Source organism: Anarrhichthys ocellatus, unplaced genomic scaffold (assembly GCF_004355925.1).
Source record: "Anarrhichthys ocellatus isolate YVR2014 unplaced genomic scaffold, GSC_Weel_1.0 scaffold13, whole genome shotgun sequence".
Classification (NCBI taxonomy): domain Eukaryota; kingdom Metazoa; phylum Chordata; class Actinopteri; order Perciformes; family Anarhichadidae; genus Anarrhichthys; species Anarrhichthys ocellatus.
The window spans coordinates 6,539,532-6,554,219 of record NW_022280043.1 but is presented as its reverse complement, the minus strand read 5'-3'; the positions used below and the strand labels follow the sequence as shown (position 1 = coordinate 6,554,219).

Here is a 14,688-nt window from a genome sequence, read left to right as displayed (position 1 = left end):
TTCGGAACAGGATCGCTTGTATTTGAATTGATTAATCAATAAAAACAAAATCAAAAATGTCAGAATTCACTGGTTCCACTGAGATTGTTGGCTCTATTGTTTGTCCTCAATAGGAAATTAAACACCTTTGGGTTTTGGACAAAGCAGGCTGTTTGAATCGTTCAACTTGAGCTTTAGAAGATTATAATTTGTAATTTGTCACTATTTTCAGGCATTTCATGAACCAAACTTTGAATTGATAAATAACTGTGATAGTAATCAATTATGAAAATATAATAAAGTTGCAGCCAGTTACATCATTGATGTCAGGTACGGCTTAACAGGAAGCAGATTTTGTTTAACTCATTATATCACATTCAAGGCTGATCCGAATTAATGTAGAAGTGTCACCATTGTGAAGGGATAATATACCTTTTTCTCTTCTCAACTATGCAGAATGTATTGTCAATCCACAAACTTGATTATTAATCTTCATTATTTTGAAGTGTATCCATGTCATAAAGACGTTATTCTACAACTTGCCCGGTAATAAGAAGAGGAACTCAACTAGTAACAGCAGCGGCAGGAGCATCACATTGACTGCCTGTTGTTCGGATCCTGACAAAGGCTCTGTGGAGACAAACCAAAGTAAGAAACAGAAGGAGAAACATGGACGCCGATGTCACTACACTAACAAACTCACCTGCTATCATGATGTGTGTGGTGATATTGCTCTTCATGTTGGTGTGATTGTTGAAGGCCAGACAGGAATATGGACCGCTTCGGTCCTTACCGACACTGAACAGCTCCAATAATGGACCTGTAGTGTTCACAAGCTCTCCTCTGAAAGTCCACTGAAGCTGAGCTGGAGGATTGGACTGTGCCGAGCAGAGCACGGTCAGATTGGATCCGATGGGAAAGGAAGTCGTGTTCTGTCCATTCACTGTTAGCGCCATGTTATCTGGACCATCTGAGAAAGAGACAAAAGGAGGAGACGCCATTTTGTAGAACTGGTCGATTGTAGCAAATGATGATTGAAGTGACTCCGTCTTACTCACAGCTGATAGTAAAGTTTACAGGATCACTGGTTCCATTGCTGATGCGATTGAACACTCGACAACTGAACGGTCCCTGGTCATAGCGCGTCACATTCACTATGGTGAGAGTGGAGTTTTCATGAGTGAGCTGAACTCTGTCACTGGCTTTAACCTCAGAGCTGCGGTTCATCCAGAGGAAAGAGAGAGAGGATCCAGAGGAGACGGAGCACGTAACGACTGCTGAACTCTTGAACTCCATCAGGTTGGTCTGATTGGTTCTTAGCGTCACATTTGAGATGGGCTCTGTGAGGATGAGACACGGATCAACATGTTTCAACATACTGTACACTGTGAGGCTTTGTGAGGAAAAACATACATACAAATTATACAAATGGATGTTAGTGTTCATATTTCATAGGCCTACGTTTTGTGGCCACTTTATCGATCTATAAAGTATTAAAAAAATGTATTTACCATAAATAACGTTATCTGTTACAAGCTAAAAAGTGTTTCATTAGAAGGTAATTTAATAACTTATTACTTCATCTGGTGTAATTTTGTATGAAATCTATATTTAAGAGACCCTAATTATGTGAGGTAAAATGTAAAACATGCTACGGCCTTTACATACATGTTGGGAGCTATTGACCCAGCAGAAACAGGTTCCGTGAAGCTGAAGGAACAAGAAGACAAAAAGGTCGAAAGGTGTTGACAGACACGGACAGAAACTATCCAGAGGACGCGATCATGTGAGCAAAAAGGGCAGCAAAACCAAAACACAGGCAGGCTCTCACGGCATTCGCTGGTTGTCAGTCCAAATATCACGAGGGAGGAACATGAATTCCTTTAAGTCGTTTGTGAGTACTGTTTAGGGATGTTCTCTTTTCCTCACAACAGGAACCTGTTCCAGTAAGAAGGGTAGTGTAAACAATTCATCAGCACATTTTTCTCTGCCTCTCCCCCTTTACGTGTCTAACTAGACTTGTTCACTGCAGTGAATTGATGTTCACTTTCTAATATGCTTCAGTATGTTTGTTCGTATGTTGTGATTACCGTTAATATAATTTTCTCGTTTTTGAGAATTTTAATTTTCTTACTGTTTGACTGTTGTCTGTCAGCACGTCTTTATTTGTTCATAAGATTGATGCTCTGCTGTCTCTGTCTACACCACCACTTTTATTACATTTTCTGTGGGCCAGTAAAACTGGTTTCTTTGTTGACTGTACATATTCTTCATATAACTGCCTATGTCATTCAGGTTGAATACATAATATTTAAAAAAGTGACATCATCCAAAGCGACATTACTTTAACATTATAAGAGCATGACAATCTTTAAAAAACAAATGTTTTTTTGTGAATGGTTTATGTTGATTAAACGGTAAACACCTACATTTTTTGTGATTTATTTTGGACAGTTTATTGACTCAACAATCCTGAAGTTCATTCAAAGCCTTCTTCAAAGCACTAACCCAGTTAGAGATCATAAAAAGGGATGGATTATAATGAAGGAAATGCAAATGAATAAGGGCTCAAGTCTCTGTGACAGAAAACAGTTGCCCTCAGAAATGTCCTCGAAAAAGATATTCAATCTGCACCATACTAATAAAATTAACAAATATTTATAGTGGAAATAAGTCCAAAAATAACCTACTCATATTACCTTCTTAAATATTACACAAACCAGTACTATTTTAACTTTGTAAAGCTCTAAAGTGAGTTGATTTAACATTGCTGGATTTGATCTTTTCCATGCAGGGTTAGGGCAGAGAAGACTGTGTTGTGAGTATTTCTGTTTGAAACAACAGTTTGCCAACCAGACTCTTCTCTTCAATGCTCTTGGGCAGTTTACATTGGGCTGGTTTCTAATGCAATGGTTAGGAGAGGCTACAGAGTTTCTAAATTGATGAACTATTGAATGCAGTTAGTGAACAAAGCCATTTGTTTAGTCTCACCGAGAACAGTGATGGAAGCATTGGCCCTAAGCTGGGGCTCGGTGCTCTGCACTACGTAGACTCCCGAGTCAGCCACCGTGCCGGAGCGCAGGGTGAGAGCTCCAGTGAGGACGTTGACTGACGCCCTGCCGCTGTGATTGGGGAAGACTGCCTGCTGGTCCCCGAGCCAGCTGAGGATGAGGGACGCTCCCACTGCCCAGCTTCCACTCCTCAGAGACGTCGAAGGAGACAGAGACAGCGTCACGGAGTCCCCAACTTCAGCAGGGTTGATGGAGGGCTGGACCTCCACAGCACCAGAGGCCAGAACACCTGAAGAAGAGAACATTTGTTACTAACTGTTTTATCAATAACACCTTGCAGTATAGTTAAATATGAAAGACATTACCTTGTATTAAAGCCAGCAATGCAATAGCCAGGGTTCCTTCACTTATCTTCTCCATTTTGTGTCGACGGTCTGAGGAAGTCCTCACTATCTCTCTTCTATTATACTTGTAGATGCGTCCAGCCCCCTACCTACAAATACCTAAAGCAGCAACCCCAGTTCTTATCTGTAGGCGGTTTCTGTTTTTTTGGGGGTTTACTCTTGTCAAACTTACAAAGGGTGCATTGCGCTTTCCGCTTACTATCTTTGGTAAGTTCTGTAAATGGCTAATGAGCAAAATGACAAATTATGACAGAAGGTATGTGAGGCAGGATTAGGGGGGTTGTGGGTAGTAACCCATTTGTATTCATTAGTTTTTTGTTGTTTTTGGCTAAATCATATTTTTTTGTGGGAGGATTATGCTATATTTCTCCCCATCAGTGTCCTGCCTATCCCTGCCCTGACCCTCATTGGATAAGTGTTGTATTTCGGGGAGGTTTTTTTTATCTTCTTCCCACCCCCCTGAAGTTTCGGTTTACCCATATGTCACTCTCAGCTTAGTTTTTTTCCTGTGTGTCAAAGACAAAGAATTCGCCTCGATTCCACTCATGTTTTCAGCAGCTTTACACTCAAAATGAAAACACCTGCAGCAGCTTTGTGGAGTACATGTTTGCTGATAATGTCCATCTGGTGTGCTCTGTGTACTCAGTGTTCTGAATCTTGCAAGCAGCAACACATCAACAACCATCTAGTTTTCATTTATGAGAGAGGAGACCATACACTGGATTATATGACCGACCAGCTGATAAATTTGTATTTTCACAGTTCAATCAGTACACGTCTCCTCTCTTTCAGTCATTAGGAAGTGCTGTCTTTTCTCTCATTACACATTGAGTAAGCAAACCAATATACCATTCACAATACCACTCAGTAAACACCTGTGGCATTATTTGAGCTGCAGTGCAAAGTTCAGTATCTGAGCACACCTGTGTTGTGTAGCTGACACACAGGAGATCGATGACTGGGCAGTGGTATTTGTAGAGCATCAAGGTGAGTATATAGGAGTAGCAGCATTGAAAGGACAGCTTCTAATTATTTAACTGAACAGTACATATGTATAGTAGTATTTATTACTTGTCTTTTTAGATGAATAGGCTGTTGCATTTAAGTTTGACACATGGTGTTGTCTGCTTGGCAGTGTTATAAACCTTGGTCAGAGGAGTTCTTAAAAACCAAAACAAATGATGGTTACATTCATCCTCACTAAAACACAGTGTGCGTCTCCTTGAGATTAAACAGATGTGCCAAATTCTAACAAGTTACTGAAGTAAAAGTACATAAGCGTCAAAATAAACTATAAGTACTAAAGTAAAAGTACTCACTTTGGCCAATTTCAGAAAAATATATTATATTACAGGAATATAATTCAAGCTGTATCATCTATAAACACCCTTCTAATGTTGATAGAAAAGGGGGGACTAGTTTCGAGACTTTATACACTATTAGGTATGATTTATTAGTTGATTTAGTTTATATTACATGTTTATTAATAACCACAGTCTGAAAAGTAACTAGTACCTATAGCTGTTAAATAAATGGAGTGAAAAGTACAATATTTGGAGCAGCATAAAGTGTTTAGTGTGCAAAATAGAACTTCATTTTTCCACCACTGGTCAGGGAATTATTACAGTTCATGTCGTCCGAACTGCCTGAGGAGCATTTCCACACATCCAAAGATTATAGTTTGAATAATGCGTCCGTGTTAATTTCCTTCATTACAGGCCTCAAGTTAGTGTGAGAGGTAGTTTTTTCTGAGACTGTACAGAAAAAAACGTCATCATTCCACAGAATGTTCCTGATAACATCTGACTCAGTTTCTGCCCTGAAGTGATGCTTAATGCCCTCATGTCCTGGCTCTGTAATCCAACACCCGGACCAGAGGAACCACATTTTCAAAAAAGAGAGCAGAATCAAGACAGGTGTGGTGGATGCTTGAGCGGCATGACTAATCAGAATCCACATTGGTTTGTTGATAATCCTTTCAGGTTGAATTATTGTTTATGGGAAACTTAGAAGTGTAAGATTACCTGCCTAGTTATGATTAGCATGTCATTTTGTATAATTTATTATTCTTGACATGGAGTAATTTCTATAATTACGACACAAGTATTTATTTGGTTGGTTTGCTGATGGATTGATGCCCAATCACTTTGAGTGACTCTTAGCTATTGTTATTCACATTAAGGAACACAATGGAAATATGCCTTTGGACATTATATTATCATTGTATTATAATTGTACAGTTTTACTGTATCAACTAAGAAAACTAAACTAAAGGTTAAAATAGTAAATAATTAAATAAATAGCTCAATACGGACTACATTTTGTTGCTTGTTATGTCACTGACAGCACCACCTTTTAGAAAGCAAACAGCAGTCCATGACTAAAACTGAAAAAAGAGCAAAGTAAAGAAACCGCAAGAAAAGGCCTAGAAAAGAAAAGAAAAGAAAACTTTGATGAACACAGTGTCAGTAACACCTCATGGTCAGATGGCAACAGATCAAGCAAGTCAGTTGTGGGGGGTTTATTATAACATACGCCTTGTAAATGTTCTTGTATTTGTTTGTACCACCACCATAGATGTGTAGTTTTCAAAACAAACGCAGTGTTCCAACTGAAACTTGAACGGAGGCCAAATATATAACTCGGCTCTGGGGTGGAACGACAAGTCTTTTTTTTGTTATGTTACATAAACAGCATAGTTTTAAATAGTGTTCTAGGTTTACTTCCCCATTCCAACTAAACCACAGGGCCAAAATAATTTGCAACAGGTGAGACAACATCCTGAGAAAAAAAGCCAAAAGAACAAAAAGGACGGATAATATAAAATGGAAAAGCAAAATACACAAGAGGCCTCCGTCTCCCTCATCTGTTAGTTGTGATTCATTATCTTATCTGTATTATTTGTTCCGTTTAAGGGAGGTTAAGAGGGACTTTCTTGAGTCACTAACCTCGTGTATTTCAACACATCACTATAAAGGAGTCGGTTATTTTTTCAACATAAATTGACTTCACAAAAACCTCTTTTCAGCATCGGTGTGAATCAGTAACACATCCAGGTCAGAGGTCAACTTCAAGTCAAACTCTGCATTCCTATATCCATACTACCGTGCTATTTATTATATCAGGAAAAGATTTAGTAGACATGTCCTAATACATAGTATGTCAAATACAGTGTACCAAAAACCCGTAGTATGACCCAGTGTGTGCACACTGCATGCAACAGTACGTACTGTGTAAGAGCAGCTGCAGTACGAACTGAAGTAAAAAATTGTACAGAATTGCAAAAGGATTTGATGACAGCTGATTGCTGAAACCCAGAGTCCCAGTAAAAGTCATACAAAAACTATGTCACTGTAGCTTCCCAAAAAAAAAACAGATTTTGTATGTGCATATGAAATGACCTAATTACACTGCAGTAAAAGAAAATCTGAAATAACACCATAACTTTGACCTGAATTTATATGAACTCAGAAGTAATTTATCAGATAGGCTTCATTGTCAAATGTAACCATGTGAAAAAAACAGATAATATATTGTCTCTATTATTGCAGTCCTGCTGTTCTCACACATTTCGGACGCTGCTGCTAATGGTGAGAAACATACACAATAGTCTTTTGTAAAGGAAATATACTGTTGAGCTATTTTAATTTTGGGGTTTATATGGATATTTTACATTTTTGAACATTTCCTAAAAGTTATTCTATTTTGTACACTTTTACTTCATTTTGCTTCCATGGCTTCATAAACATATTTACTCTTATTTGGAGGATTTATGGTATACAATAATTGAGGAACAACTAAATGTGGTGTGTTAAAATGGGTGAACCAGTGTATTCTAACATGAAAAGTTTAAAAGAAAAAGGCAAAGAAAAACATTTCCAAAAGTGCAAATACACTCAATAAAGCTTAAAAAGCAAAAAGCAGCAGCAAACCCAGGCTGACGATCATTGAAGGAAGTCCATTTAGCTGCACCGCCTCTGATCCAGAGAGAGGAATACCTGTGTGAGTGTGAAGATGACAAATCAAGTCATTAAACTGGATTGAACATGTAACTTGACGCTGATGTGATAGCAGACACAGGAGCAAGTAGAGAGTTGTCTGTACCTAAAACTTCTACCAACTTGGTGGCCTCAGCAGAGCGTCCAACTGCTGCATTTTCTGCAACGCAGGTGAAGTTTTGGGAAGTACCCGCTATGGAAGAGGTCCACTTGAGCTCATTTCCATGGACTGAAAAGTAGGTTCCAATGGGGAAACCCTGCCTGAATGGCCATCTGACAGTACAATCCACATTTAAGGTACAGCTCGTCAAGCAGGTGAATGTACTCAATATGCCAGGAAACACGGTGTCGGGTCCGCTGATGCTGACGTTCCAAGGATCAACTACAAAACAAAAGAAAGTTCACTCCAGTATGTGAATAATACTGTAATACATTCTTTGAACTATTCTTCACTCAATGACCACTTACAGCTGAGTAGGTAGCCCAGGCTGAAAACTCTTGTCTGTTGAAACGTCGCCGCAGAAGTCTCACACATGTAGAATCCAGCATCAGCAGAAAGCGGTGATTCAAAGTGAAGTGTGAGGTTGTTTTGCAGCAGCTGCATATTTTCACGCAGGCTCACCTTCTGTCCGTCTTTGTGCCAGACCACCTGGTTCACCGGCTGTGAAGGGTCACCTGCTGGAGCACCATGGCAGACCAGATCCAGTGGCTGGTTGAGAGACGGAACAGTGTTCGGTGGACTGATTTGCACGGACATTCGATCTGTAACAGGAGACATTAGCAGAAGATTTTAAAATCACGAACGAAAGAAGAAGTACACACATCAGAGGTAATGCATGTAAATTGTGTGTCACTCAAACTCTGCATATTGTGCGTATAATAATGAAGTAATTTTTTTGAAGGTATTGACCCTGTGACTGACAAATTATTACAAAACATTATTAGATCGTAAATACTGATGCATCAATGTGGAAGTAACCTTGAACTACTTTATATATTTTAGGTAAATTACCTCAAAATTTTACTTAAGTACAGTACTTTAACTATTAATAGTTATTTTCCACCTCGGCACACCTGATATAGTGATAAACGTACTTACTCTCAATTTCTACAATGGAGGTAATACTGCTGGAGACTCCCGTTTCCGGATTCAGCACATTGCATTGTAAATCTACTATGTTGTCCAGTCCATTTGGTGTCCAGTTGAATTTGCTCCCGTTGACCGTGCGGCCCATAAAGGACCAGGTGTAGATGCAGTTTGGTTGGCATGAAGAGGAACAGGTGAAAGTGGTACTGAAACCAGCTCTGACCTGCCCGGTCCAGGAAATCTGCTCCCAGGCCTCCAAACCTGGTGCCCCTGAGGAGAGCAGGAGTCAGTAGGTTGTATCAGACGATGATGATGTAATATTAAGTTCTTATTTCTTATCAATTACAGTATTCTCAATATATGTAAAAGGCTATTTCAGAGGCCTTGCTAAAAAATATATATATACTGTATGTATATTCTTGTGAAGACCACCTCAGAAAAGATAAAAGTCATATTTCAAATCATAGCAGTGAGTCAAGGCTAGTGTAAACTTTAAACACCTTACATATGGTCGGAAACATGAAGATTCAGTGCAGAATCAAAAATTAAACAATGTTTAATTTTTTTTATCCTCTGAAACATCACCAGCTTTCTTAATATACCAAACTTTTTGAACAGTCATATATATGGTTATTAAATCAGAACCTGTAGTAACAAGCTACTGTTTATAAAAATCTGCCAGTAAATGAAGTGCTCTTACCCATCAGTGCCACCAGCAAAACACAATGAAGACCCCTCCAGTAGCGTATCATAGTAATGTTTCTCATGGCAGACTCCTTTGTGTGTTTGAAAATAAGAACTACGGAGTCTCCTTTTCTAAACCACTAAAACATTACTCATTTCAGTCACACCCAGCATCTTGCTCAACATCAGAATTTACTTGACAACGAAATCTTTTAGCAAAGGAAATGTCCTTAAACTATGACAGGAAACTGCAATTACAGTACAAAGGTTCAGTTAGCTTTTGTGACTTTTGTAAATTGTGGGATGATGTGACCTTTTTTTTTTATTATTCCGTGAATATGGGTTAGTCTAAATCTGAAGAAAACAGTGACAAGACAAGTTATGACGGTTCCCTATCTTGGTTACTTGTATGTTCCTTTAAGCCAGCAGGTACCAGAGGTGGTGATCCCGGTCCCCCTAAGTGGAGGCACCTGGGCCCGGTGTGCTCCCACTATAAGGCTCCGCCTTCCTGGCAACCAGTGGCGCTCTACTATCACACCGTGGAGGAACGAGGACGGCTCGTTCGCAACCACCATTGCCAGTTAGATACTTTGTTAGGTCTATTAAACTCTTTACTTTTGGTCAACTGTCTGCGTCTCCCTGATTAGGTCATGGCTGCCAGAGCCAGGTTGTGACACAAGTAGAAACAGATGTGTTGAAATTGCTGTTGTTCTGGACAGTTATGTCAGAGCTTTGTATCAAACACTAGATGGCATTGTTTCACCGGAGTTTGTCATTACTTGTGGTTCCTTCCTCTTTTAATAGCCTTTATATACAAAGTACAATAAATGGCCTGAATTTTTTTTTTTTTTTTTTACTGCAGCAGTCTCTTAGCAGGCCAAGAAATTGGTGCCAATATAATAATAAAGCAGCTTTACAGTGTAGGATCTGTTCTGCTTATCAAATATAAAAAATAAACATTGCATTATCTGCATTATGTAGCCTGAGGGATGTGAAAACAGTCCTGTCATTACAACATTTATTTCAGTAATGATGAGTTTTTTTTTACATTAAAGTTCATTAGCACTCATCATAGATGACTCGTCCAACTAAACACCGTGTGTGTACAAAGAGGTGGGGCTTTTTTGGTGAAAAGCTTTCAACAGCAAAACATTGTAAACATTGGTGTGTGAAAACTGTTCTCCGTTTCTCTTAGTCTTCAATTTATTAGGTTTTGTATTGATTAAGAGATTTAAGAGCAAAGGAGAATACAGTCATTCATTACTCATACTGAACTTTGAATTTATTGCAGTAATTAAACAGATTACACAATGATTCGTGATAACAAACTACTCTGTCCTTAGTAAGACCATTTTAGATTTTCACTGCACTGAATTTCCTTCCCCCCACATTTATGATCCTCTAATGACCTTAGGCATTGTAAATAACAGACAGCCACAAGTTATTGTGCCATCTGATTATTTGCATGTTCGCTATATTTATATAATGTACCATGAACTTTGCAAATATGAAAACAAAGACAATTCTAGAATCAGATTCAGTGTCTTCATTGTGATGCGTTTGGATTTGCATGTGCAAAGTCGGCAAATGCACAAACGTCACATATGTGGGACATGCTTCACAAATGTCAAAAATAAAATAGTTTAATCATCTGAATGAGCAATGAAATTATTACAAATACAACCTGAGTTACAATCACTCCATTCTATCTTTGGTCAAACGTTAATCACATGTTCAGTTTGGTGTGGCATTAAATTAAATGGCATTAAATGACAAAGTCAAAATGAAAGTTAGGTAAAACAAAAAAAATTATAATGAAAAGAGTGGACAGAGGATTCTGCTCGACAAATCATGATACAACACAATTCACTATGAAACAAGAATTAGAATGAAACATACCAAAGCTTTAACCTACTAATATTAAGGTGTTTAGTATGGTCGCCAGAGTCAATTCATTTGAAAAAGCAAAACCCAAAACAATAAAACACCTGGATTCAAAAAGCCCTGTAAGGGCACAGGATTCTTAAAGGATGATATGCACAGTTAACAGAGAGTCTGAAAATGAACCAAAAGCCATAAAACAAACCTTTAATTTAAAAACTACAGCCTTTTAAGTTGTAAATTATTTTGTTGATTTTGGTCAGCTTCAACTTTGTTTTTTTTACCCGTTAAACGGTGTATATAATCCATTAAAAATACCATGATATATTACAAACCATTCATTTGTCCACCAATTATCTCCTTAAAATACCATTAAAATACCCCAATTGTATCATTATTAAAGGGTAAATTGATTGACTTTCAAGGTAAAAACAAACAAACTGGGATTCCGTTTGACATTGATTAAAGTGTGGGAGACGTTTAGTTTGCAAAACAATACTTCCAGGTGGTTACAATCCAGGTGAAATCAACCATGCCTCTAGCTCACATGGAGTTTGAGCTTTACTGATGAGTGAGGGGAAATGGGGGAGGGGAAATCTGCCAAACTCCCATTCACTCATTAACTCAGGTTGGGAGACTTCACTCTCTTCATCTAAAAAAAGGGTGCAACTAAAACAGAACTTGTGTATATAATGTCTGATGGCATTGATCTGGCTGGTAATGTGGAGCCAGGCTGAAAACAAATGACTTTCTGCCTTCATCCGAAGCCTCGCCCTTTAAATACACATTTACAACTGAGAAAGACACAAGACACTTGTCATACTTTCATAATTTCATGCATTTGTTGTGATAACAGATACAATTTATCTTACTCTGCAACTATAATCACTATTTCTATACTAAATCTATTAAATAACAATGTGAAAACAATGTGTAAGGGGTTGCTCCTGATGAAGCTACAGAGATACACCTGAATCTGCTGCTCCCCTCGGGTTTACGGAGCTTTATAGTAAGTTACAGCTCGTTGTTTAACTGTCCGACCTGAATCTCACTGCTCTCATAGTGTCACGTTTTCAACAGATTTTTGGATTTACATATTATTTTAGTGTTTTTCCAATCTAAAGGTGGCACTCATGACTTAGATATTGCTGATGGCCTTACCATCTCCAATACTATCACAATTCAGACATATTTAACCTCAAAGTGAACCCCATCACACAGTGTGTTCTGCTTTATTGACAAATAAAACCCCTCTGTGTGCAAACATACTGCATTTAATGCCTTAGAATAAAGATCCAGTCAACAACTTGTAATGTGGGATTTACAAATGTCTTCATAAAAGTAAAGTTATGTACAGGATTGAGAAGTCACACCGCAAGTGTATGCAGAAATGTATATTCACTTCTGCTTTCTACTTGCAATGTTTCACTTCTTGGAATTACTTCCCTGTTGGCGTGAGGCCTTCGAGGGAGATATGCTAAGAGATAAAGCACCATATAATTTTATCACATAGCAACGTTGACTGACATGTACCATAAACATGATCTGAATTACTCTGATGATCACTTGCGGGAAAATACTGAGATATTTCTTACAGGCAACAGTTTCCATGAGCCTTTTATAGGACCTTCAAGACTTATTTAGGTCATTATTGTAGGTGTAGCCTTTTGGATGATTGTGGGAGAACAAAGTTCAACTTTATCACTCTGGAATTAAATTATAAAGATGTATTTATCTATTGCTCTTTCAACTGTTCCTTTGGACCGGTGTAAATCTGTCCACCATGGCAAGGTCATTATAGTTCACTATTGTACTGACAAATGAACAAGTTCAGGGTGTGTCCATACCCTGACAGATACCACTGGAAGGTAAATTAGATATTGTTAAATAACCAACATGTTTTGTTTTTGTAAGATGCTAAATAAATATGAAAACAAATCCATAACTCATAAACTGGAATCTAAACTGGAATCACACATGTGGAGTCAAACATGACACAAAGCCAGTGTCAAACTGTACATATAAAAACAAAGAAAGCTATTATGCGGTAAGTTTATAGGCCAACATTGTGCTGCCTGACCTCAGTCATGGCAACAATCGAGATGGAGGTGGATTATTAACCACTGATGAAGTGCTTTGACACAAGTCAACATTAGTCCTCTATAAAAAGGAACTGAGAGGGAAGTGCAGGTTTCTCTGACCAAATGTCAGCTGCTTCTCTCCATCAGTCTAACCTTACCATATAATCCATCACATGCAGTGCGGTCATTTCTTGCGAACTTGTGCGTAAACGTCTGTGGCATTAGAACGAGGCTGAGGAGCTGGCTTCTTAATTCGCTGCTGGTGGGCATCATAGGTAGGAGGGGAGGAACCTGCAGGAGGATTGTTGTTCACTATGATCTGGGCATATTCTGATGAGTTACTCTGTAACCCTAGCTGCACTGTCCCGCCGTCCTTCTTCTGGAAAATACTGATATCTGCGTAGTTCAACTCCTACAAACGACAAAGCCAGGGAGAAAATATCCGATTAGATTTACTGTTATATCACATCAGATGAAATCATAACAGTTCAATGGATATCTGACTAATATCCAAAACAAGCACAAACAATAAAAGCTGCATCAAACTGCTGATGTTAAGACACATACACACTTCCACTTCATTTTGTTAACTGAATATCTACTTCAATGGGTCAAAGTCTGACTTTGAACGCTGTGGTAAACACAGATCCCAGATGAGTCTGATAGAAGCCTCGTTTAAATCAACAAACAAGCCAGAACACAATCTGGCCACATACAGTACAGTATATATATATCACAGAAAAAGAATCTCATATTTTAAGACTTTGCACATCACTTGAAACTCACCATTCTATATGATTTCTGTGCACTATATGTGATAAAATATTAGTTTTAATCAAAACCTTGTATGTGGACCATCAAGACTTATGACAGTATGTGACAGTTAGTATGTGTCCTGACTTATTTATTCCTTCAGAAATTTTTATTTTTTTTTCACTTATGTCTCATTACTTATATTAAACAAAAGTACAAAGAAGATTTTTCCATAATTATTTGTATTCATATACATGTAAGAAAAGTTATACTACAATTTGTCTGAGCAATATGGTGATCACCACTGTCATAGGACCGCTTAGTGGGATTGCAATGTTAGGGCTAGTTGAGCCAGGAAACTTAAAGATACTCTGGGTATGTTGGATTCGCTTTGAAGTACAGGCCTCAGGTTAATATCAGTAATCTGGTTAGCACTGGTTGATTTTTACCTGCCCTCCTGTGTATGCTTTGTTGTCCTGGCCTTCAGCTCCTTTAAAATATAAGAAATAAACAATGTTAAGGATAATTTAAAGGCATATTATGCATTTAAAGTCACATTTAAAGACCCCTCCTCCCCACGGCTCAGTGACACCAGAAGCTCACGCCCCCTGACCTCGGTTGCCAGAACCAGGTTTACCACCTGCAGCATCACATACGGGGTTCACTCTTGTTTTGGAATGAGCTTGAATGCCACCTTTCTTTATTGGTGTTTTATCGATGCTGTGTCTGCCACACTCGTAGCTTCCTCTTAGATGTGTGATTGCGCATGTGTGGGGACTGCACACCCAGTGCCCAAAGGTTGACGCCCAG

The 14,688-nt window shown here is 38.5% G+C and overlaps 1 protein-coding gene across 1 annotated transcript in view; it reads right to left on the bottom strand.

Annotated features, from left to right (window-relative positions):
* The window catches only part of LOC116386678 (hemicentin-1-like), a 17,705-nt gene extending 8,428 nt beyond the window's left edge, over nucleotides 1-9,277 (bottom strand). The window contains exons 1-8 of the mRNA XM_031853087.1: nucleotides 9,180-9,277; nucleotides 8,492-8,749; nucleotides 7,861-8,154; nucleotides 7,499-7,774; nucleotides 2,971-7,392; nucleotides 1,038-1,319; nucleotides 683-949; nucleotides 523-609 (exon numbers count right to left, since the gene is read on the bottom strand). Of these exons, the coding sequence (XP_031708947.1) occupies nucleotides 523-609; nucleotides 683-949; nucleotides 1,038-1,319; nucleotides 2,971-3,295 (961 nt within the window). The 5' untranslated portion in view covers nucleotides 3,296-7,392; nucleotides 7,499-7,774; nucleotides 7,861-8,154; nucleotides 8,492-8,749; nucleotides 9,180-9,277. The remainder of the gene's footprint in view (nucleotides 1-522; nucleotides 610-682; nucleotides 950-1,037; nucleotides 1,320-2,970; nucleotides 7,393-7,498; nucleotides 7,775-7,860; nucleotides 8,155-8,491; nucleotides 8,750-9,179) is intronic.
* Between the last annotated feature and the right edge of the window lie 5,411 nt (nucleotides 9,278-14,688).